The sequence below is a fragment of the Medicago sativa genome, chromosome 1 (assembly GCF_051527215.1).
Source record: "Medicago sativa cultivar Bolivia chromosome 1, Bolivia_mono, whole genome shotgun sequence".
Lineage (NCBI taxonomy): Eukaryota > Viridiplantae > Streptophyta > Magnoliopsida > Fabales > Fabaceae > Medicago > Medicago sativa.
In genome coordinates, this window is record NC_140749.1 from 14729167 (window position 1) to 14755793 (window position 26627).

The following is a 26627-nucleotide window of genomic DNA, read 5'->3' on the forward strand; positions in this document are numbered from 1 at the left end:
TCCAAATCTTCTATGCTACATCATCTTACCACGGCACACATGTTGAGAAATTGAGAATATCCACAATTATTCATCCTTTTCGGTTGTGTGACACAATTCGACTGCAATGATTTTAATTTTTTTATGATTTTTTTGGTTAATAAAAAGTTTAGGTGAGTTGGAGTACAAGAGCTCACCAAAGCAAAGGTAGGGTCAAGGCTTTAAGTCTCAAATGGTCAAGTATCAGCCCTCACGGTATTTGCATAGACACTTCACTCAATTGAAGCCTGAAATTTCTTGAAGGTCGAGATTCAGGATAGAGTAGTTGGCTATGTGCGAACTACTTAAGGCGATAGAAAGAGAATCGTATGGTGGCTATGCACTGATGCTTGACACCGACGGTGAGAGGTGGTTTCCCATCCAAACCCATTGCTCACAATGACTTCTACTATGCTAGGGTTTGTAAAATAGTAGGCTTTATTAATTTCAATTTTTTTTTAAAGATGGCTTTCTTAATTTTATTGTTTCCCTGTTTGTTTTCTTGCATCATTAACTCCGTTGTTTTTTGTTTATTTTTAAGATAATTTGCGTTTTTTAAGTTCTTTTGAAAGAAAAAAAAATTCTTTAAGATTTGAATGAGGGCTTTTGTTTTTAATGTACTTCTTGTAGTAGTGTATGACTCGTGCTTTGGTTGCTTGAAAACAAAAGAAACACTCTTTATTGAACATATTCAAGAAACTACATGGCATTACATTAGATACCATATGAGTTTATCATAATAAGACCACCAATTTTCCTTGAGCGATGTGTCTAAATTCAATTGGATAGATTTAAACATCCTTGGTTTGCAAGAAATAGCAGAAGAACAATACAGGACAAATAATGAATTGTTAAACTGGCACATACATGTTAGAAATCACAATTCACATCACCCTAAAGTTGCTTAAATTCAAATGGCAATGGCAGAGTAGGCCACACTCATCAAAGGCCTAAATTGAATTTAAAAATTAGGCTTATTTAAAGTCCATAACAGTATTTTAATAAAACTACTAATTTTTGTTTTTTTGTTTTTGTTTAAATGTTATTTTTCATGTATTTTAGAATATATTAGATACACAAAACTGAGACTAATATATTACCATTACCATTAGATACATACAAGTAGAATGAGTTAAGGTTATTAGATTTTAGAGGCATAAAAAATAGTCTTGAATTCAGTAACTCATTTTTAACATTCGAAATAGAAAAACAATATGAAAAAGTAAAATTTTTGTTAGAAGAATACACCAGATTGTGAACACTTGTTCTGATTTGTCAAGAAATATTCTCTAGTTGAGGATTATTTATGTTTTCCTTTATGTTTTCCCCATAATCACTAGAACTAATGAAGTCACTCAATATTGTTTGCTCTGAGTTGGTTGTTTCATTTGAGAAAACTGTTTCATCTGGATACATAGTTGGCTCTGGAGGTATTTCAAGACTTTCAATTTCTCCTTCAAGCATCTCCACTACTTTACTCATTGAGGGACGATCAATCGGCTTCAATTGTATACACCAAAGAGCGACTATGTGTTGCGGATTCGTTGTGAAAACCACACCAATAAAAACTTGATGTGTGGAACAAATTAATACCAAGCAATCAATTGAAGTGGATGACAAAAATAAATCAAACAAAAATAAAACAGCAAGAGAGGAGAGAGAGAGAGAGAACACAAGAATCTGTTTACCCAGTTCGGTCTAATGATGACCTACTCTGGGGGAGAGAGCAGCTCTCCGTTCCACTATAATGATATGAGTTTCTTTACAAAGAGATGTCAGAGGGTTACAAGAATCAGTCTTCAAACCTAATTCTACCCAAAGTCCCAGCCTCTTCCCGTGACCAAGAGACTCAATCCTAATAGTGTTTTGTTCAAGGTGAATCGAAAACAAACCCAACCCTAGTGTTGTTGCCAAGAGAATTCTCTATAAACCCTAGTTTTTACTGTCGGCTTCTAAACCCTGTTTTCTACTTTGTGTTTCATCTGATACAAGGTTTATATTTGTAGTAAAAGTAACCCATAAAATATGGAACAAATCTGCACTGAAAATACATTTTCTTTATTTCCTTCAGCGTACCATCGTGCCACGTTACCATCGTGGCACGATTTTTCCAGTGCTTGCCTCAGGATCTGAAACCACCAATCGTGGCACGTTGCTCTCCATCGTGGCACGTTGCTTCTGAATTCTGAACCTGATTTTAAGTTAACTTTTACAATTCTCCACCTTGACTTCAAATCAGTGATGATGCCAATTTAACCATCAATCACCTTGCTGCTCTCTCCAACCTTCATCTATTCTTCAATGAAGTTTATCAAGTCCAAGCAATGCTTGAATCTTGATCTTGGTAATGATTTGGTGAACATGTCTGTTGGATTTTCTTCCGATGCCGCTTTCTCCACCATGATCTCCTTTGTCTCAATCATGTCTCTAACAAAGTGCAAACGAATGTCAATGTGTTTTGTTCTTTCATGATAGACCTGATGATTTGCCAAATGAATGGCACTTTGGCTATCACAATGTATCTTCACACACCCTTAACTAATCCCCATTTCTCCAATCATACCTTTCAACCACATGGCTTCCTTGACCCCTTCAACAAGGGCTATGTACTCTGCTTGAGTTGTTGAAAGAGCTACAACTGATTGTTGATTTACCTTCCAAGTTACTGTTGTACCGAACAAAGTAAACACAAAACCTGATAGAGATTTTCTAGTGTCTACATTACCTGCATAGTCCGCATCCACATATCCTTCCAAAGCATCCCTTCCTGGTTGTGACCTTGTATACTTCAGACCACCTTTCAAAGTCCCATTCAAATATCTCAAAACCCACTTCAAAGCTTGCCAGTGTACTTGACCCGGATTTGCCATAAACCGACTTATCACACTTATTGCATAGGATAAGTCCGGTCTACTACAAACCATACCATACATGATGCTTCCAACCCCACTTGCATAGGGAGTACCCTCCATCTTGCTTTTCTCTTCATCGGATTGAGGACACTGCTTTATTGACAACTTTGTGTGATGACCAAGAGGAGTGCCAACGACTTTAGAATCTTTCATTCTGAACCGCTCCACCACTTTCCTCAAGTAACCTTGCTGAGATAAGAACAACTCACCTTTGTTTCGGTCCCTTATGATATCCATACCAAGCATCCTCTTTGCATTACCAAGATCCTTCATCTCAAATTCATCATTCAATCTTTTCTTGAGCTTCTGAATCTCTTGCATGTCAGAACTTGCCATAAGAATATCATCTACATAAAGGAGAAGGTAGAGAATGACTTTCTCATTTCTTCTCATCATGTAAACACAACTATCATAGTTGCTTCTCACAAAACCAGCCTTTACTAGGAACTCATCAAACCGACGATACCACTGCCTTGGACTTTGCTTCAACCCATACAATGATTTCTTCAACAAACACACTTTTGTATTATCTTCCACGAAACCTTCTGGTTGTTGCATATAGATAGTTTCTTCCAACTCTCCATGTAGAAATGCGGTCTTCACATCCATTTGTTCTAACTCAAGATCATACATGTTAACAATCGCCATAAGTATCCTTATAGAACAATGTTTTACCACCGGTGAAAAGATTTCATTGTAATAAATCCCTTCCACCTGAGTAAAACCCTTTGCTACAAGTCTTGCCTTATACCTTGGTGCCTCGACCCCTGGTATACCTTCTTTCTTCTTAAACACCCACTTGCTTCCCACTACCCTTTGATTCTTAGGTAATGAAACAAGTTTCCAAGTCTGGTTCTTTTCCAATGAAAGTATTTCCTCATTCATTGCCTTCATCCAGTCCTTGTTTTCATTGCTTTCTAATGCTTCCCTGAAGTTCTTTGGTTCCGAGTCTTGCAATTCTTCAGCTGCATTCAAAGCATAAGATATGAGGTCAGCATAACCGTATCTAACAGGTGCAGTAATTTTTCTCCTTTGCCTATCTCTTGCTAGCTGATAGTCAGGATCAATTGTTTCTTGGCCTTCACTCTCATCAGGTACTGGAGTCTCATCCTTCTCTTCCCTTTCATCAGTGGTAGGCTCCACCTCAAACTGAATTTTCTCTACCCCCGTTTCTGAGCTTGTATCTAGGTCTTTGCACTTCATCCCCATGCGGGTCTCATCAAAAGTAACATCCCTGCTTATAATAAATTTTGATCCTCTAGGTTCCATCTTCCACAGTTTGTAACCTTTCACACCTTCAGGATAACCCATGAAAATACACTTCACAGCTCTAGCATCAAGTTTGTCCTGTTTGACATGAGCAAATGCTAAAGCTCCGAACACTTTCAAATTAGAGTAGTCTGCCGGTCTCCCACTCCAAACCTCCATAGGTGTTTTGAGATCTATCCCTGTTGATGGACATCTGTTAATCAAATATGCTGCAGTACTAACAGCTTCTCCCCAGAAACTCTTGGACAATCCAGCTCCCAACAACATACATCTCACACGTTCCAACAAGGTCATGTTCATTCTTTCAGCAAGACCATTCTGTTGAGGTGTGTATGCCACGGTTCTATGCCTCTTTATACCTCTTTTCCTGCAAAACTCATTAAACTGCTCTGAAACAAACTCCAGGCCATTGTCAGTTCTCAACACTTTCAGTTTAGTTCCAATCTGATTTTCTACAAGTGTATGCCATTCTTTAAATTTTTCAAAGGTGTCACTTTTATTCTTCAGAATGTAAACCCATACCCTTCTAGAATAATCATCAATAATAGACATGAAATATGAACCTCCCCCATGAGTTTTAACTGATGCTGGACCCCAAAGATCCGAATGAACATACTCAAAAGGCCTACTAGATTTATGCACACCCACCCCAAACTTCACCTTGTGTTGTTTGCCTAAAGTGCAATTATCACAGAAATCTAGTTTGTTCAATTTTTCATTCCCTAGCAAACCTTGTTTAGCTAGTTCAATTAAACCCTTCTCACTGACATGACCTAACCTCAAATGCCATAGTTTAGTTATGTCTAGAGTGTCTACACTAGCAACCGATGCATGACCTATAACAGTGGAACCATCTAAAATATATAAACCATGTATTTTAGACCCTTTAGCTATAACTAATGCACCATGAGAAATTCTCATCATACCACGTTCAATTCTAGTACAATATCCTAGACCATCAAACATGCTTATAGATTTTAAATTTCTCTTAAGTTCAGGAATATACCTCACATCTTTCAAAAGGAAATCACGGTCATCAAACATTTTGAGACGGATAGTACCCATACCTTAAATTTTGCAAGCCTTATTATTACCAAGGCGAACAACTCCACCTTCTTTCAGCTCCAAAGTTTCAAAGTACTCCTTTCTCAGACAGATGTGATAAGAGCATCCAGAGTCCAAGACCCAGCCCTTTTCAGGTTCCCAACTTGTCACAGTTAGTGCTCCAGCACTCTCATAACCTTCCTCTTCACTTGCAATCTGAACGGATGGATTACCATTTCCATTGCCCTTTCTCTCCGGACAATCCTTCTTGAAGTGACCATAGTTGTGACAAATAAAACATTTGTACTTTGTTTTATTATCACCACCCTTTGACCTAGACTTTGACCTGGAATTCTTGCCTTTCCCCTTTCCTCTGTTTTCACTTCTCCCTCTTGAGACATTCAAGCCTTCTCCACTATCATCAACCTTCAACTCCTTGAACTTGGTCAACTCTTTGGTTCTCAAAGCTGCTTGAACTTCCTCCAAAGTGATAGTGCCCTCTTTGCCAAAAAGCATAGTATCCTTGAAATTCTCAAAGGACTTAGGTAAAGCACACAGTAGGTGTAAGGCTTTATCCTCATCATCCAGGTTTACATCTATGTTCGCCAAATCATCAATAATCTTATTGAATTCCGTTAGTTGCTCCATTACAGGTTTTGACTCCACCATTCGATAAAAGTAGAGTTGTTGTTTCAGACATTGTCTATGTGCCAAGGACTTGGTCATGTACAATGAATCAAGTTTATTCCACATAGACACAACAATAGTCTCCCTTGCTACCTCTCTCAACACCTTATCACCAAGACACAGAATGATAGCACTGACTGCTTTATCATTCATCTCCGTCTTCTCTACAGGTGTCAGATGCGCATGCATCTGTGCTTCTCCCCTCAATGCTTCAACACACTTTTGTTGAATTAGAATTGCCCTCATCTATACCTTCCACAACCCGAAGTCGTTACTACCGGTAAACTTTTCAATATCCCACTTCGAACCCATGATACCTGGTTATTCATTTGACCTTCGCCCCACGGTGGGCGCCAATTGTTGCGGATTCGTTGTGAAAACCACACCAATAAAAACTTGATGTGTGGAGCAAATTAATACCATGTAATCAATTGAAGTGGATGACAAAAATAAATCAAACAAAAATAAAACAGCAAGAGAGGAGAGAGAGAGAGAGAACACAAGAATCTGTTTACCCAGTTCGGTCTAATGATGACCTACTCTGGGGGAGAGAGCAGCTCTCCGTTCCACTATAATGATATGAGTTTCTTTACAAAGAGATGTCAGAGGGTTACAAGAATCATTCTTCAAACCTAATTCTACCCAAAGTCCCAGCCTCTTCCCGTGACCAAGAGACTCAATCCTAATAGTGTTTTGTTCAAGGTGAATCGAAAACAAACCCAACCCTAGTGTTGTTGCCAAGAGAATTCTCTATAAACCCTAGTTTTTACTGTCGGCTTCTAAACCCTGTTTTCTACTCTGTGTTTCATCTGATACAAGGTTTATATTTATAGTAAAAGTAACCCTTAAAATATGGAACAAATCTGCACTGAAAATACGTTTTCTTTATTTCCTTCAGCGTACCATCGTGCCACGTTACCATCGTGGCACGATTTTTCCAGTGCTTGCCTCAGGATCTGAAACCACCAATCGTGGCACGTTGCTCTCCATCGTGGCACGTTGCTTCTGAATTCTGAACCTAATTTTAAGTTAACTCTTACACTATGATCATCTTCTTCACAATTTTCATATCCTCCTCTGTGATATCTTCTATTTCTATCTCTCCCTCCTTTACAAGTTGACCATGAATCCAAAAAGGGAAAAACAGCTGGCTTGAATGCTCTGCATGGGTATTCAGGTTTTTCCTCTTACTTGCCATTTCCATCAAAAGCATCCCAAAGCTATATACATCGGCCTTATAGGACACTCCCCCGATATTTTTGTAGAACAATTCTGGAGCCATATATCCAATTGTACCTCTTGCTGCAGTCATTGTGACAACACTATTTTTTAATGGATATAGTTTTGCAAGTCCAATGTCAGATATCTTTGGAATAAAGTTCTAGTCAAGCAAGATATTATGGGGCTTGATATCAAAATGTAAAATTTTCATTTCACATCCATGGTGGAGATAAGCAATCCCACGAGCTACTCCAATTGAAATACCATGGATCTGGTTGTAGCTTAAATCTATACTCCGTTCCTTAGAGAAAAGAAACTTATCAAGAGATCCATTGGCCATGAATTCATAAACCAGAGCGTGTTTTGACCCCGAAATACAAAATCCAAGTAATTGAACCACATTCAAATGATGTATTCTTCCAATGGTCGTGACTTCACTAATAAAGTCTTGCCCATTACCTTTTGACTTGCCCAACATTTTTATTGCCACACAAGGGCCACTGCGAAGGTTCCCCTTAAACACAGTGCCAAAACCTCCTTCACCCAATTTCTCCTTCAAATCTCTAGCCATTTTCTTAATTTCTTTGTATGAATATCCAATGGGCATGAGGTTGTTTTGTTGTAGATATATTTCAACGCATTCATACATTGACCGATGTCTTTTTCTCCATTTGTATATCAACAGTGAAATGAATAATGTTATTCCAAACAAAAGTCTAACAGCCCATAATATTGGCAGAACATAGTGTCCTATTATCAGTCCTACTTTATACCTGGTACGACCTTCATAACTTGAGTTTGGTCCTTTTACTATTTCAACCAGGCCTGTAATGTTATGTCAACAAGATAAATATAGATAGATAGCAGCAAAATTTTGGCATACTTTATTAATTATTAAATATATTACCCAAAAAAATTGCCATATATGTTTTTTGAGCAATGTTGCTTACTGGATATAAGACTAAAGTATCACATATCATATGTCAATAACAAATATTTTGGAAATATTTTTATAGCATGGATGCTTAATATTTGATTTCTTCTAGTTACACACTTAAAACTAGAAAAAATCTAAATACTTTTCACAGCAGACGTGAACTGTATCCAGATAGTTCTGATAGTATCTGCAATAAAAATATTGACTTAGTGAATAAATTGGTGATAATAGAGAACTGATTTAATCATAAAATCAATGTTAACAAAAAATAATTGGGGTGTTATAAGAAAAAATCATCATCTTTTTTTTTTTTTTTGAATTTTTTCTTGGAACATAAAAAGTCAGATCGTCTAAAAAATAAAGAGGTAGTTTAATACATACAAACTATTATACTTCCATTTTTTTTTTTGAAGGATACTTCCATTTTTTTAATAAGCATAAATTATATCAGGATTTTATAAATAGGGAGAGAGGGACTAAATCACATTGCTAAATTATGGTGATAAATTTCTTACCTCTAACGTATAATAAATTTAAGTTAGACCATATCCCTGTAACACCAAACAAATATTAATGAGTAAGAAGAAATTTGTAAGAGATGAAAATTAGTTGTAATGATCTTTAAATTTACTTTACCACAATTACTACTTCTAAGATATCCTGTAAAAGTGATGCAGACGCTCTGTTCAAGGCATTGAACTATCTCCGTTGAAGCGTTAAAGTAACACAACTCTTTATCTAGGCAACGATTTTGACAGATAAAATGCAACCATGAAATCTCAAATCCATACACTAACGCCTTATGAATCACATCATAAGAAAGTTGATTTGTTTGCAGACCTGGCCAAGAAGTTGCAGCCACGGACATCACATGACAACCAACTTGAAAATCTTCGGAAATTAAACCACCGACGATAGCGTAGACATAGCCTTTGGAATTTGAATTGAGAGAGGAAGAAGTATCAACATATTTATGATTGTTAGTCACTTGATGGCTACAATTCAAGTATACTACGTGGTCAAAAAGAAGTTCATGGGAAACCATGCCTGCATCGAAATATCGTTCTTCATAGGAAACGGCATGGTATGGGTAATTACAACTCTCATTGTAATCCTTAGCATCTTTATTGGCATAGGTTTCACAGAAATCAGATCGAGAAATTAAATAGAGAGGAAGTGAAGAGCAATTTTTTATTTTTTTTTTGTATTCGAGGATCAACTAGTCGGATTGTGAAATTGTTGTAGTTGATGGACTGCACATGAAATTTTGCAGAGTATAAATGTAACATTGTTACATTATTTTCACAAGCTAGTTCATACCTGGTGTCCCCGCAGTTAATTGGGTCATTTTTTAATCGAAACGGGTAACTAATGTTTGATATTTTGCCACAAGTGGAAGGGGGACAAGAATTTTCTTGCTCAATAGAAAGATTACTGCTGTTACCTTGTTGGAGTAGAAGGGTAAACGGCAACAACAATACCACTAATATCACTCTCACCGACCACATAGGTAAAAAACTTGGACTTTTATAAGAAACAAACGATTTGGCAAACCCTGCTAATGTGATGTCAAAGTTTTTGACAGATATGATGCAACCATGAAATCTCAAATCCATACTATATAGGACTATAGGAGTATACAATATATTGGATTAAAAAGAGGATTTCTTATTTTCCGTTACAAACGAAGACGACACGAAATTCACACCAACTTATAATTTTTTTTAGGGTCATGTTAACTTGTGCCCTAAGGGCACAAGTTAAGAAACTAAAAGTGGAATTAAAAGGTAACTTTTGTATTGAAAAGACAAATTTTTAAATTTTTAATAGATTGAATGCACAATTTTCAAGAAAAAGTTTATATGTTTAGTTTTTAAACTTGTGCCCCAAGGGCACAAGTTAACATTTCCCTTTTTTTTTATGATATTAAAACTAAAAAAAAAACTTTTTGAAAGAAAAAAATATACTTGAAAAAATAACATTGAAAATCGGATATGTCTAATATGGATCTCTAAAAAATAATCCAATGGTGGACCTTTGCTATTTTTTGTAAAAAATAAATATTATAATAATAAATATAAACCAATGGAATCGAAAAAATGTTGATACATCCTTCGAAGGTCCGTTGTGCATTGGATAGAGAATAGAGAACGAATGTGTTCGTCCGCCAGTGAAGTCACCGTTGTTCTTGATGAACTAGATATCTTCATGCTGGTTGACCGAAAGCCCTGATAGAATAGAGGTGTTGTGTACTTGCATGTACTAAGACGCCCAAGTCAGTATATGAGTGGGTAGCAAGCAAGGGTTAGAAAATAGATACCTTACGAGGTCTTAGAGTTAGCCTTATATAGGCCAAGAAGAGAGTGGTTTGGATCTTATTCGACCTTTTACCTTGTGATTTGATTTGGGCTTCAACCATATATAGGTTGGACTGACATATGGTGTTATATACCAATATTGTCTTGTTGGCAGTTGTCTTGACCGTTGAGCTAGTAACTTAGGGTGACTCAGTCCGATGACTTGGGGCAACCCAATCTTTTGATGGATGGGCTTCGACCCATTATGGAACACCAACTAAGTGCGGCAAAAAAAAAGATAAATGTCAGAGTTCCTTAACTGTTTGTGTTCAATCCGTAGCCGGTGCATATGAAAAAGCATTTATCGGAAAATATCAATCCCTTAAATGGATCCAGTTACCTCAAAAGGATTAGTATTTACAATGGGACATACAAAATACCTTTTGTTTCAAAAATAACGCGTATCTAAACTTTAAAGCGTCAAAGATTACTGACGGAGGAATGTTGTCTAAATAATTTTATTTTATGAGTTATATCAAATGGCATTGTTTGGGTGTGTGTTGTTTTGGCTTCAAATTTGTGGTTTTGAGAAACAGAGAAATCGTGACACGATTTCATCAACGTGTCACGATTTTGGCTATGCCGAAAGCATGTTTTGCTGGTGTATAATCGTGGCACGATTTTGGGAAAACGTGACACGATTTTCGGCTTGCTGGGCACGTTTTCAGGATAAGGTTGGTCGTACCTTGGGTCGTACGTATCAAACGTGTCACGATTTGGACAAACGTGACACGATTTTGACAGCTGAAGACTGCTATATAAGTGTTTCTTTGCAGATTTTGAAGGAGAGCTTGAAGAGAGAGAAACTTGGATTACAAAGGAGGTAACTTTAGGGTTGAGTGTCTTTGTAGTGAGGATCTCTTGGGTTGGGAAACATTGTAAACACCTTGGGTAGTGAGATTTCACCATTGGAAGGATCAAAAGCTTCCTTTTGTGTTTTCTCTTAGGATTCATTGTGAGTGTGGGTGACATGAAAATGGGTAGAAATTAGGTCTTGTTCTTTTGTGAGCTTTTAAGCTAATTTCTTGTAACCCATTTGTATCACTTTCATCTTAGTGGATTGGAGGGCTGCTCTCTCCCCCAGAGTAGGTCATATTGGACCGAACTGGGTTACCATCTTGGTGTGTTTGTTCCTTTCTTTCATTGCTTATCTTTATTGCTTTGATTATGCTTGTGGTGTTGCTCTACACTTAGTTTTAGATCTGTTTTTGTTGTTGTTGCTTGGAGACACTTTATCTATTGATTACCACTTCCTTTGCTCCACACATCTTTGTTATTCATTGGTGTGATTTTGTCCGAATTCACAACAATTGGCGCCCACCGTGGGGCATAAGCGTGAATTGGTAAAGTTGGTATCATGGGTTCAAAGTGGGACATCGAGAAGTTCACCGGAAGTAATGATTTCGGGTTGTGGAAGGTTAAGATGCAAGCGGTTTTGACACAACAAAAGTGTGTAGAAGCATTGAAGGGTGAAGCGGCGATGCCGGCACATTTGACACAAGCGGAGAAGCGTGAGATGATAGACAAGGCAAAGAGTGCCATTGTTTTATGTCTCGGAGATAAGGTTTTAAGGGATGTCGCGAGGGAGGCTACCGCGGCGTCGATGTGGGCTAAGTTGGAGTCATTGTACATGACGAAATCGTTGGCTCATAGGCAACTCTTGAAACAACAACTCTATTCATTTAGGATGGTGGAGTCTAAAACAATCTCGGAGCAATTGGCGGAATTTAACAAAATTCTTGATGATTTGGCCAACATTGAAGTTAATATGGAAGATGAGGATAAGGCTTTGTTGTTACTTTGTTCATTACCAAAGTCTTTTGAGCATTTCAAGGATACCATCCTTTATGGTAAGGAGGGCACCACTACTTTGGAGGAGGTCCAATCGGCTTTGAGAACCAAGGAATTGACCAAGTTCAAGGACTTGAAGGTTGATGATGGTGGTGAAGGCTTGAATGTTACAAGAGGGAGAAGTGAGCAAAGAGGAAAAGGCAAGGGGAAGTCGAGGTCCAAGTCTAAGTCCAAGGGCTTTGACAAATCAAAGTATAAATGCTTTCTTTGTCATAAGCAAGGTCACTACAAGAAGGATTGCCCGGATAAAGGGGGCAATGGTAGTTCTTCCGTTCAAGTTGCGGTGGCGTCCGATGAAGATGGTTATGAGAGTGCGGGTGCACTAGTGGTCACAAGTTGGGAACCGGAGAAGAGTTGGGTTTTGGACTCGGGATGCTCTTATCACATGTGTCCTAGGAAGGAATATTTTGAGACTTTGGCTCTAAAAGAAGGAGGAGTTGTTCGACTCGGAAATAACAAAGCGTGCAAAGTCCAAGGCATGGGCACCGTTCGTCTAAAGATGTTTGATGGCCGTGAATTCCTTTTAAAGGATGTGAGGTTTGTTCCCGAACTTAAGCGAAATTTAATTTCCCTTAGCATGTTTGATAGTCTAGGTTATAGCACTAGAATTGAGCATGGGGTTTGTAAAATTTCGCATGGTGCATTGATTACGGTTAAAGGGTCTAAAATGAATGGCTTATACATTTTAGATGGTTCCATAGTAATTGGTAATGCATCGGTAGCTAGTGTTGTACCTCATAATAATTCTGAATTGTGGCATTTGAGATTGGGGCATGTTAGTGAAAGAGGTTTAGTTGAACTAGCTAAACAAGGTTTGCTAGGAAAAGATAAATTGGACAAGCTAGAATTTTGTGAGCATTGCATACTAGGCAAGCAACATAGAGTGAAGTTTGGTAGTGGTATGCATCATTCTAGTAGACCTTTTGAGTATGTGCATTCGGACCTTTGGGGTCCTTCCAAGACTCTTACTCATGGAGGGGGTTCCTATTTTCTTTCCATCATTGATGATTATTCTAGGAGAGTGTGGGTCTTTGTTTTGAAAAACAAAAGTGACACATTTGAGAAGTTTAAGGAATGGCACACTCTCATAGAAAATCAAATGGGAACTAAACTAAAAGGTTTGAGAACTGACAATGGCCTGGAGTTTGTTTCAGAGCAATTTAATGAGTTTTGCAGGTTAAAAGGAATCAAGAGGCATAGAACCGTACCGAGAACACCGCAACAAAATGGTCTTGCTGAACGGATGAATAGGACCCTTTTGGAGCGGGTGAGGTGCATGCTTCTAGGAGCTGGGTTACCTAAGAGTTTCTGGGGTGAAGCAGTGACAACTGCTGCTTATTTGATCAATAGATGTCCATCAACGGGAATAGACTTCAAGACACCTATGGAGGTATGGAGTGGGAAACCGGCAGATTACTCCTCTTTGAAGGTTTTCGGAGCTTTGGCATATGCGCATATCAAGCAAGACAAGCTTGAGCCTAGAGCTTTGAAATGTGTCTTCATTGGTTATCCGGAAGGTGTGAAGGGTTACAAGTTGTGGAAATTGGACTCTAGTGGAGGATCAAAAGTCTTGATTAGTAGGGATGTTACCTTTGATGAGACCCGTATGGGGATGAAGTGTAAAGACCTAGAGACTTTAGAACCGGAAACAATGGTGGAGGAAACTCAGTTTGAGGTGGAGCTTCCAAATGAAGAGAAAGATGATGTGGAAGATGAAGCTTCAACATCGGATACAAGTGGAACTCAACCGGTAGTGGATCCCGATTATCTTTTGGCTAGAGATAGAGAGAGGAGGACCATTACGGCACCTAGAAGATATGGTTATGCGGACTTGGTGTGTTTTGCTCTAAATGTGGCTGAAGATGTGCAAGACTCGGAGCCTAGAAACTTCAAGGAGGCATTTGAGAGCAAAGAAAGCAAGTATTGGTTGAAGGCGGTGAATGAAGAGATGGATTCATTGGAAAAGAACCAAACTTGGAAACTTGTGAAGCTACCTAAACACCAAAGGGTAGTTGGATGCAAGTGGATCTTCAAGAAAAAGGAAGGTATTCCGGGAGTTGAAGGTCCTAGGTACAAAGCAAGACTTGTGGCCAAGGGTTTTACTCAAGTGGAGGGGATCGACTACAATGAGATCTTCTCACCGGTGGTGAAACATTGTTCCATAAGGATACTTATGGCTATTGTGAATCAATTCAATCTTGAGTTGGAACAAATGGATGTAAAGACCGCTTTCTTACATGGTGACCTTGAAGAGACAATCTACATGGAGCAACCGGAAGGTTTTGTGGAGGATAAGTCTAAGGTATGTCTTTTGAAGAAATCTTTGTATGGGTTGAAGCAAAGCCCAAGGCAATGGTATCGTCGGTTTGATGAATTTCTTTTGAAGACCGGCTTTGTAAGAAGCGGGTATGATTCTTGTGTGTACATGTTGAAGAGGGGTGAGAAAGTCATTCTCTACCTTCTTCTATATGTGGATGATATCTTGATGGCAAGCTCTAGCAAGGATGAGATTGTGAAGCTCAAAGAAAAGTTAAATGGTGAATTTGAGATGAAAGATCTTGGTCCGGCAAAGAGAGTTCTTGGAATTGATATCTTGAGGAATCGTGACAAAGGTGAACTTTTCTTATCTCAACTTAGTTATTTGAAGAAGGTGGTGGAGCGTTTTAGAATGACAAACTCTAAAACCGTGAGCACTCCCTTGGGTCACCACACAAAGTTGTCCATAAAACAATGTCCTCAATCCGAGGATGAGAAGCAAGCGATGGAAAGTACTCCCTATGCAAGTGGGGTTGGAAGCATCATGTATGGAATGGTTTGTAGTAGGCCGGACTTAGCTTATGCGGTTAGCATTGTGAGTCGGTTTATGGCAAATCCGGGTATTGTGCATTGGCAAGCTTTGAAGTGGGTGTTGAGGTATTTAAACGGGTCTTTGAAGTGCGGTTTGAAATACACAAGAGCAGCTCAAGATGAAGATGCTTTGGAGGGGTATGTTGATGCGGACTATGCGGGCAATGTGGACACAAGAAAATCTCTATCGGGTTTTGTGTTTACTCTTTATGGCACGGCTATTAGTTGAAAGGCAAATCAACAATCCGTGGTGGCATTATCTACCACTCAAGCGGAGTACATTGCCCTTGTTGAAGGGGTGAAAGAGGCCATATGGTTGAAAGGGATGATTGGTGAGTTAGGAATTACTCAAGAATGTGTGAAAATACATTGTGATAGCCAAAGCGCCATTCACTTGGCGAATCATCAAGTGTATCATGAGAGGACAAAGCACATTGACATTCGCTTGCACTTTGTTAGAGACATGATTGAAGCAAAAGAGATTGTGGTGGAAAAAGTGGCATCGGAAGAGAATCCGGCGGATGTGTTTACCAAGTCATTGCCTAGATCAAGGTTCAAGCATTGCTTGGACTTGATCAAGTTTGTTGAAGAGTAATTCCCTTTTGGAGAGAGCAGCATGGTGGTTGATGGTTAAACTGACATCATCACCAAATTAGAAGTCAAGGTGGAGAATGTTGTTTTGGCTTCAAATTTGTGGTTTTGAGAAACAGAGAAATCGTGACACGATTTCATCAACGTGTCACGATTTTGGCTATGCCGAAAGCATGTTTTGCTGGTGTATAATCGTGGCACGATTTTGGGAAAACGTGACACGATTTTCGGCTTGCTGGGCACGTTTTCAGGATAAGGTTGGTCGTACCTTGGGTCGTACGTATCAAACGTGTCACGATTTGGACAAACGTGACACGATTTTGACAGCTGAAGACTGCTATATAAGTGTTTCTTTGCAGATTTTGAAGGAGAGCTTGAAGAGAGAGAAACTTGGATTACAAAGGAGGTAACTTTAGGGTTGAGTGTCTTTGTAGTGAGGATCTCTTGGGTTGGGAAACATTGTAAACACCTTGGGTAGTGAGATTTCACCATTGGAAGGATCAAAAGCTTCCTTTTGTGTTTTCTCTTAGGATTCATTGTGAGTGTGGGTGACATGAAAATGGGTAGAAATTAGGTCTTGTTCTTTTGTGAGCTTTTAAGCTAATTTCTTGTAACCCATTTGTATCACTTTCATCTTAGTGGATTGGAGGGCTGCTCTCTCCCCCAGAGTAGGTCATATTGGACCGAACTGGGTTACCATCTTGGTGTGTTTGTTCCTTTCTTTCATTGCTTATCTTTATTGCTTTGATTATGCTTGTGGTGTTGCTCTACACTTAGTTTTAGATCTGTTTTTGTTGTTGTTGCTTGGAGACACTTTATCTATTGATTACCACTTCCTTTGCTCCACACATCTTTGTTATTCATTGGTGTGATTTTGTCCGGATTCACAACAGTGTGGAAGGTGGGTTTTGAAAGGTGGAAAATATATAAAAAAAATAGAGAAATATTTTATATTTTAAAGAACATTTTTTTTGAGAATGATAATCTAATGATTATGATTAATATATTTTTAAGCTTAAGAGTATTATAATAACTTAAGCCCAAAACTCTCTTCTCCCAATGTCTTATGTTTCTTTTATTTGTTTCTTCCTTTATTCTAAAACCCTTCTCTCCCTTCCATACCAAACTCTCAAACAAATCCTTAATGAAATATATTCTTGATTTGTAAGCCCTCATTTTTTTTCCCTAGATGTGTACGCACACATTCCCTTTAACATGATATAAGAAAAAATAGATTGAACACGTCTTTTTAAAGGAATGTGAACACACACATATTCACTTTAAAATCATTCAGTAAAATATATGGGTTGGTCTGAACACACTGCACAGGTGAAGCGCTCTATTTTTGACTGAATGCGCTATTACAGTTTAATAAAATATATACACTCGTAAATTTGATAAAATTATGGTTTCCTTTTCCTTTAAAGTAGATCGTAAAGCAAAAATATTTTCAGAAGGCCACTTTTTTAGAATTCACTTTAGACCATAATATTGATTGAGTCGGTCTTGCTTAACTTTCATTCCATGTTGCAATCCAAATGTCCGCATGTAACATAATCGTGTTGCAATCACAACACGATTTTGTTTTAAAATATTATAGGTATAACTTTATTGATTATTGCTCATACTATCTGGTTATGTTCCTTTATAATTTTGAGACAAGCTTAAAAAATGGAAACAACATGATTATCTGGTTCTTTTTGTTGACTTTGGATTTCATTTCAAGAAAACAGCTTTTATGGATACTTCGGCTCACATAATTAATCCATCAAATGGACCAAACAATTGTGTTGTGATTGTGACCTATAATTCATTGTCAGCCAATCAATTCTCCTGTTATGAGAGCACCTAGAAAACCTAAAAAAATAGAGGAATAAGAGTAATGATGAGCCAAAAAAAATCATAATATATTACCTAGAAACTGTAAAAATCGTGGCAAAGTTTGGTCACAATAAAAGAACATGCAGAGGAAAGACTGTTGCTAATCATGAGATCCCCCAATGGTGGAAATAAGATAAAATCAGTGAAATACAGTTTAATTTGTGTATGGTGCAGCTAATTTAAATACTGTATGTTTATGTAAATATTCTAGATTTCATAACCAAAAAAGAACAAAGACTGAAACTGGACAAAACTCTTAGGCACCGGGGCATAGTTCACAAACACCTCAAGGATCACAAGCAGCACAATTTTTAACCCAATTGTGTTTCTATGAGTTATATTTTCAAACACACTAACATTTTCTTGCAAACTCTCTTATCAATTAGTTAAACTCATGTAGGTTCAACCACTTCATATGATATCGGTTTTCAAAATAGTTGAGTTTAAATGAATTTCATTAAATAAGAGAGTAGTGTTAGAGTGAGTGTTTCTAGCATCCTCATCATAGCAAACGAAAGATGTAATTGGCTAATCAATCCATACAATAATTGTCTCTACGCCAACTGTGAGATATTTTGACATTCCAATCATGTGTGACTAAATGTGATTATTGTGTGATTGGGAATTAATGATAGGAAGACCATATTGTGTGATTGGATAGATAGATAGCATACTTAGGCACCATATTTTGTAAAACTGAATGTAATTTTGTTAAGTATGGTTTTTGTTTGATTTGGTTTGCTTCCATGTGGACAATTTGGAAGAAAAGGAATGACATTATTTTCAATAATGGTGTGTTTAAGTTAGAGGAGTTGGTCAAGAGTATCAAGGTGTTGGCATATGGTATTGGAGTATGATTAAGTGGAAAATAGCGTCGTGTTTGTTTTATGAGTGTTGTTGGAACCCTTGGGATTGCTTACTTAGATAGCTATCCGGTGTTGATTTTCGGGGGTGCTGTAAAAGTATCGCTGTTGTGGCTGTTTTGGTACTTAGTTTTTCGCTGTTTTGGTACTTAGTTTTTCTTTGTATTTGACAGTTCGGTGCCTTTTAACCTGTGTATGGGGCGCTGTTTTGCTGGTTTGCCAACAGTGGCTGTGTTTCTTGGTGCAGCTAGGGTTGTTTTGTGCTGTTGTGTTTTCCTTTTGTTCCGCCCTGTATGTGTTTTCGGACCAACGCTCGTCTTGAGAGTTTTTGTACTGTTGCGAATTCGATGAAAAATCACACAAATAACAAACTTGATGTGTGGAGCAAGGAATAATTAAGCAACCAAAATCAAAGTGTATGGAACAGTTATAATCACAAGCCAAAAGTAGAAAACAACAGCGAGAGAGAAAAAGGAAAAAGAGAACACAGAGAATTTGTTGACCCAATTCGGTCCAAATTGACCTAGTCTGGGGGAGAGAGCAGCCCTCCGTTCCACTATATGATGAGTAACGTTACAAAGAGATTTCAATGGGTTAGAAGAATAAGTCTCCCGCCTAATTCTACCCAAAACCCAGCCTCTTCCCGTAACCAAGAGACTCAATCCTAATAGTGTTTCCCAAGGTGAATCAACCCTCAAAACCTAGTGTTTGTTCCAAAGAGACAAACTCTATACAAACCCTAGTTTTGTTGTTGCCTTTCTAAACCCTTGTTTCAGCCCCCTCTATCTCCAGGTTTACTATGATACAAGGTCTATATTTATAGTAAAAGTATAACTCATAAATTTGGAACGAATATCACACTGAATATACGTTTTATTTTTTTTCTCCTTCAGTGAAAGAATATTTGCATCAAAAATATAATATTCCCTTTCAAAATATATTTGCATCAAATCGTCCTTCATACGGTACACAAATATATTTATTTTCCATAAATATATTTTCAGCACAAAATATATTTGAAACAAATCTTTTATATTTTTAGCAACAATATTCTCCATCCATCAAATTTTGAGTCATACTACAACAGGTACCTATTAATAATATTGGCTACTAAAAAAAGGCACCATATTTTGCAACCTATGAGCATCACAGTAATCTTCACTGTTCAGTAGTAGTAAGTGTATAGTTAATAACAACATTATCATTCCATGATCGATTTAAAATTAAATGACATATATATGAAGATTTTTAAATCAATTTTTGAGACTGTTGTAGCGACGTTTTAACTCAGCTCTTGTAACCAAGTTAAAAAGTATTGCTACAACAACATAAATACACATCTCTTATTTTTGTACACTCATTCAACACTTCATTATCTCAGAATGAGATTGTTTACAGCTAAGAGCCAAGTAATCAAAATAAATGGTCCAGATCGTTTTATTGTGTAAAACCTAGTTAAAATCTGAACAATTTGATCTCAAATCAACGGACGAAATCTGTTACAATGTATACACTTTGCTGCAGTAAATCTAGATTCCATTTTCTCACCATCTCTCTCCTTCTATCATGTCACCAAATTATTCGACTTATCGCATCATTTTCTTTTTCTCTTTCTCTTTCTCTCTCTTTATTTCAAGGTGTAAACATCTTAAGGGATGTACGCACGATATTTGTGTTGTTATAAGGGTACTTTAATTTCTGAATCTTTCAGGATATATTGAGAGCCTGTGACCCGTGGTTTAGGTAAAAAAAAAAGATGAAAATTGATCACATGGTACTACGGTCCAAAAAAAATTTCAAAAGCAAATACAGACATAATTTAATCCATCTATTCAGAATTGCTAATGGGCTGCTTGTGTGTAAAATGATCAAGATTATTACAATAACGTATCGGTATTAGGGATCAAGAATCAAGAATATATTTTATAAAGTTACAATAATCTATGAGGTCAAAAAAGATCACCGCACCATGCTTACATATATTTTTAACTTTGATAACAGACAGATGATAGAGCATCTATGGTATTAAATATTCTTAAACTGAATGTGTGTGAGCATATAATTTATTTACAATAGCCCATACAGTCAAAAACAGAACACTCTACTTTGCGTTGTGCTGTGTGAACAGATCAAGCAAATTATATATTATTGTATCTTTGTTTATTGAATATGTTTGTGTGAACTGACCTCATTTAAAAAAAAAAAAAAAAACAACTTATGTGATTATGAAAGATATATAAAGAAATGTAGAATTGACATGAAAACAAAAACAATATAGAGAGAGTAAATACATAATAACATTATGAGAGAGAATATTATCCCAAAAGTTGTCCACAAAATTGTTTTAAAAATATATCTTTAATTTTCTATTTTTATTAACGTTAAGTAATCCAATAAATACAACAACAATAATCAAGTATTTTCCCATTAAATAGAGTCGACTAAATGAATCAACTTAGCTATAATGTTATATCATAAACCATATTTTTACTCCAATTCATTAATTTCCAAGCCTTTTCTATAATTCCTCTTATGGTGCATTTCATCTGCTTAAAAAATAAGCACTTGAGAGAACAACGCAAGACAAAACACAACATAAAGCAGAACAACACATAACAAACTTTTATGATATTGAACATTTTTTGTTTGTTTTATACGCGATGTTTGGTGGACAAAAGACTATTTTAGTAATTTAGACATATTCCTACACTTTTCCACCTAGTGAGTTTTCTTCTCACCTTATCCACCATTGACTCTCACATCCTTTCACACAAGATTAGCTTCAACCAGAAGCCCAAAATATATAAACAAAAATATCTCGAATTCAACAATTAACGACATATGTAGCTTCTATTAGCCACTCATTTGATACATTGATTTCTTTTAACAGACTTTTTTTTTTTTTTTTTAAGTATTTTAACAGACTCTTTTTGAAAGTTTACTTTTAGACCTGACACCACTTCAAACAAATGCAAGCAAACTTTAATAGCCAAAATGTTCTTCCAACTCTGACTCCCAAACCGCAAATTCGAGATGAGCAATACAAACACTTTAACTCCCGAATCTATATTCTTTGAATTTCCCAATTTCAACTAATATGCTCATCAATGACCCCAGACCTTCCGCAAGAGTTAGCAACAAAAATGGTGATAGGGGATTGCCCCGTCTCAACCCCTTTCCTGCAATAAATAATCTTTTTACTATATTCTCTTCTATATAAATTAAAATTCTAATGAATCTCTTCAATAAAAAATGTATTCCACTAAATTATATGGATTTCATATGAATTTGATGTGACTCATACAATTTTAATTGGTACAAGAGATTTGTGATAGAGAGAAAGAGTAAGTTGCTTCTCTCTCTCTCTCTCTCTCACCCAATAAAAATATTTTTTTTAATTGGTTTGTAACAATAATGTATGGGAAAATTACTTTGTTCTCACTTCAAATGTTGCGAAAAAAATACTCGTGCAAATGCAGAAGTATAGCGGGGCTTAATGAATGAGAGTACTACTAGTGAAGAAAAAAATTGGTATTTTATTCATCCTTTTCGGCTCTGTAAAACAATTCAACTGCAAAGATTTTTAATCCTTTTGTTCTTTTTTTTGGATGAATAAAGTTTAGGTGAGTTGGAGTTTGTGAGCTATATGTTACAAATAATTCCTAAACAAAATAGTCTAACAGGGGCTTACGTGTTCCCAATCCCTCACCATATTTTTTATTATTTTCTTGTATTATATTTTACATATATAGTGCCACGAATCTGCTTGCAAAGCAGTAAGTGTATGTTCATAACCCGTATCATTATTATTATAATCAACATTATCAAAACAATTAGTAGATAGTGAATTTAGTTTATTTTATGACGAAACAAGAAAAGAAAGATAAATTCATAAAAGAGAGTACTAGAATAAACATGTAGTGAGAAAGTATGCAACATAAATCTTTCTTAAAATGCTTAAAAATATTTTAAAAACAATATTTCAGCATACTACAAACAATTCAAAATACATTCTACTTTTTTACAAACGAAATGGTTAATTTTTGACCCAATAAGGGATTAAATCAAATGAATCTAAACTGATCTTATTCTTGAATCACTTCCATTTTGAGAGGACGTCTAGGCAAAGATCCTTCCCTAGGGGTACTGGAATTAATGGAATGAAATGGATTAGGCGGAAATGTTAATTGGCTCTCATCTTCTGTTTCCAACATTTGTATGACAGTTTTAATGGAAGGACGATTCATCGGCTGCCACTGAATGCACCAAAGTCCAACAACTGCGAGTTTCTTTGCAATTTTAACATTGCCAGCTTCATCTTCAATATTTATATGTATGTCTCCTTCCAATAAATTATGAATCCATTCTGGATATAAAATATGGAGATTTTCCGCGGATGAAGAATCTACATTCTTTCTTCCACCAACCATTTCTAGCAACAACATTCCATAACTGTATATATCAGACTTCAGAGAAACATTTCCAAAATTTCGAGACACAACTTCAGGCGCCATATATCCCAAGGTTCCCCTAGCAGCTGTCATGGACACTACACTAAGATTCTTGGCACATAATTTGGCGAGCCCAAAGTCAGAAATTTTTGGAGTAAAGGAGTCATCTAGCAAAACATTGTGGGGGTTGATATCAAAGTGAAGAATTGGATGGCTACAACCCTCATGAAGATACTCAATTCCTTTTGCTATACCAATACTAATTTGTTGTAGCTTCTCCCACCCCAAGAAATGATCCGTGTTATCCGGTGAAAATATGAAGCTTTGTAGCGAACCTTTTGGAAACAAATTGTATACAAGAGCGCGGTGAATTCCTTCTGCGCAGAAGCCAAGCAAACGAACGACATTGATATGATGAATTTTGCCCATAATTTCCACTTCAGTGATGAACTCTTTCCCATCTCCCTGTGTATTGTTGAGAATCTTCACCGCCACTAGAATCTGACTAGAGAGTTTTCCTTTAAACACCGTTCCATGAGCTCCTTCTCCTAACTTTTCCTTAAACCCACTTGTAATTCTTTTTATATCCGAGTATGAAAATCTGGCAGGCTTTTGTGCTCTATAGTCCTCTAAGAACTTATCAATTCTGACTTGATCTTCTTCTTTTTCTCTGAAATGTAGATAAATCTTAATAAATGTAACGGTGAACAATCCCAGTATAATTGAACCTGCAGTACGACATTACATTTTCCTCCCCAACATAAATAAATAGAATAATTAAGAAAAGACAAATAGTACTTTGAAGTTGAAGCATAAAGTAGACTCACCTATAGCTGAAAAAATAAGAGGTTTTGGAGATAGGATTACTTTTGGTTTGAGGTTGCAATCAGTACATTCAATGCCATGCTTGGTGTTGTTGCTCTTCCATTTGCATTTCATGCCTTTATCTTTGCACTCTGCACAATTTTGTTTCGGCCAACTCAAACTGAGAAAATTAGACTTCAGGTCTGATCCCATCATAGATGCGTTGATGTAGAACATCCTGGTACAAGATACAAGGTCCAAATCGACAATATCTTCGTCCGAATCAGCAACATAAATTGGACAAGTTATCATATCTTGCGACTCTTGGGATGTCTGATATTGGTTTCTCAGGTGTCGTTTCCAAACTGAAGAGCAGTTGAAGAAGAAAATTTTGGTATCCGGTTCTGAATCAAACCGGTAAGGTAGAAATGATGAATTGTTGAGTATCAAAAACTTTTCTGGAATGCAATTGTCTGGGTCTGATATTGACATCAAGTGTGATTCGTAGTCAATGTAATTGACAAGAAATTTGATTGGACCTGAAGTGGTAGAGAGCACTATCATGGTTTTCTTATTTTCAGTACAATATAGGGAGAACTCTTTAGGATAAGCAAATTGATATTGTGATGATTCCTCGACGAGTTGGAAGGGAAATTTAATAGGAGGTTGGTTAGGTCCACAAGATATTTCTCTGCACTGGTCATGAGCATTGCCACTTTTGATAAGCAAGAAGATCATAAAAAGTTGCATGATCAAAGTAGTATGTGCTTCTGCCATCCAAATTATGCAAAGTTTAAGTTGTTTAGGAATGAAAAGTGTGATTAGGAAGAACAAACTTTGTGTACCTTTTTTAAAATATATTGTGCTTGTGATCGGTGTATATGAAAATTAGAATACTAATAATATGAAAATTTACCATATGGTCCAAATTGGACCATATCAATAATGCAAATACTAATAATATACTGATTGATAAAGACAGAAAGATTCAGAGTTGCTAATGGGCTGCATGTGTGTACAATGATCAAGAATATATTTTATTTTATAAATTTAAGAATAATCAATTAAGTCAATAAAAGAACACCAACATGCTGAATATTCTTTACAGATCAAAGCATATATTTTATTAAAAGAGATTAATTAGAATAGACTGTCAGAGTATATCTATTTTACAACGTCAACCAATTAAAATCAATATTTTTGACACATCAGTACAAGTTAATTAAAATAGAAAAATTTAAATCAAATCTTTAATAACCATTTTGTCAGACCTTCCTTTGTTTTTGGAATTGATTGACAATAAGTTAATAACTATTGTCATCCTCCCTAAAAAAATAACTATTGTCGTCTTTGATTTTGTTATTTGCAGTTTGGACAACTTCATCCTCCCATAATTTTGTTCTGTGTTTGAATAACTTCATCCCACCATAACGTTATCCACGTGCACACATGAAAGTGTAAGCAAGATTAATAATTTCTTAATTAACTTGCATATTGAATAACAATGATGCAGAAATTTTTCACTAATTGAAGAAATTTCACCAAAAATATAATTTGATGGCGAAGAACAAAATCATGAGGGAGAAGCTATCAATCAATACCGAAAACAAAGGAATGTGTGAACAAAAGCGGTTATTAGATATTTGATTTGGGTTTTTTTTCATTTTAATTCATATGTGATGATGTGTCAAAAATATTAATTTTAACTGGTTGACGTTGTAAAGTATATATACTCTGACAGTCTATTCTAATTAATCTTTTTATTAAATTATCCTAAACTGAGTGTGTTGGTGTGTATACATATATATTTTTTTAAAAGTCACAATAGCCCTTGCAGTCAAAAATAGATAACTCCACTTTTCGATTGTTGTTTGTGTGTGTACAGATCAAGCATATAATTTATTCAAGTATTATACCCTTTCGAAAAACGTGTGCTTATAATTTTATTGTTAAGAATAGTCTTTTTCCACTTGGCATTATTTATGTAAGTATACTGTTCACGAGTTTCCACTAAATATTGACTTGTGTTTTCCAATCACACTACGTTCTTATATCCCACCTACCACATGGAAATCAGAACCCCAAGTTCAAATTTTTGAGAATAAAGAATGTCTTTTCACCAAGGACTCGTGATCGTTAGGTTTCAGATGATTATGCAGGTGATTAGATCTCCATACGATTTGGATTTGCAGATTAGTGTATGATTTTCAACAAAGGGAATTGGTTTGATCACGAGTATTCATCTCAAGGTTGTCAAAATCGGGATTTTACTTCAGGTTGAAAGAGATTAGCAAAATCCTATGAAGCACGGATACGGACACGGACACCGGACACGACACGGACACTGACACGCGGACACAGCTAATAATTTGAACGAATTTCACGATTTTGTGAGATTTTGTGCGATTTTGATAAGATTTTGCATGTTTTTCAGATTCTGCTGTAGATTTGAGTCATTTAAGCTAAGTAAAGTCGCAAAATCATGGATTTTAGGACTTAAGTCGCGATTTTGACAAATGATTCATCTGAATTTTTGTACACTAATTCTTCATAAATTTGGATCTTGGCCTAATACGGAACATAGGAAAATAAATACAGAAATTTATAAATTTTTTAACTATTTATGAACTCACAAATTGTGGCACAATGGAAGGGAAAACCTGTGCACTATTTAAGACTTCTTTCTTCATTTTTTTGTTAGAGTTTCAAGAGAGAGAAATTTGAGAAACCAAAGGAGAAAACTTTAGGGTTGAATGTCTTTGGGAAGAGTTTATTCCTTGGGTTGTGAAACATTTATGAACACATTGGGTAGTGAGATCTCATTGGAGGAAGAATTAAAAAGTTTTCTTTAATATTTTCTATTAGGATTTATTGTGAGTGTCGGTGACTTGAAA

General features: G+C 36.3%; 1 protein-coding gene and 1 pseudogene across 1 annotated transcript; both read right to left on the reverse strand.

Annotated features, from left to right (window-relative positions):
* Nucleotides 1-1293: 1293 nt before the first annotated feature.
* LOC146952966 (rust resistance kinase Lr10-like) lies at nucleotides 1294-9596 on the reverse strand (annotated as a pseudogene).
* A 12800-nt stretch (nucleotides 9597-22396) lies between these two features.
* On the reverse strand, nucleotides 22397-24640 carry LOC146952967 (rust resistance kinase Lr10-like). The gene is made up of 2 exons (XM_085707294.1): nucleotides 23757-24640; nucleotides 22397-23657 (listed from the first exon to the last, which is right to left on the reverse strand). Exons 1-2 carry the CDS (start codon nucleotides 24508-24510, stop codon nucleotides 22564-22566), a joined length of 1848 nt encoding a protein of 615 aa, XP_085563420.1. The 5' UTR covers nucleotides 24511-24640; the 3' UTR covers nucleotides 22397-22563.
* Between the last annotated feature and the right edge of the window lie 1987 nt (nucleotides 24641-26627).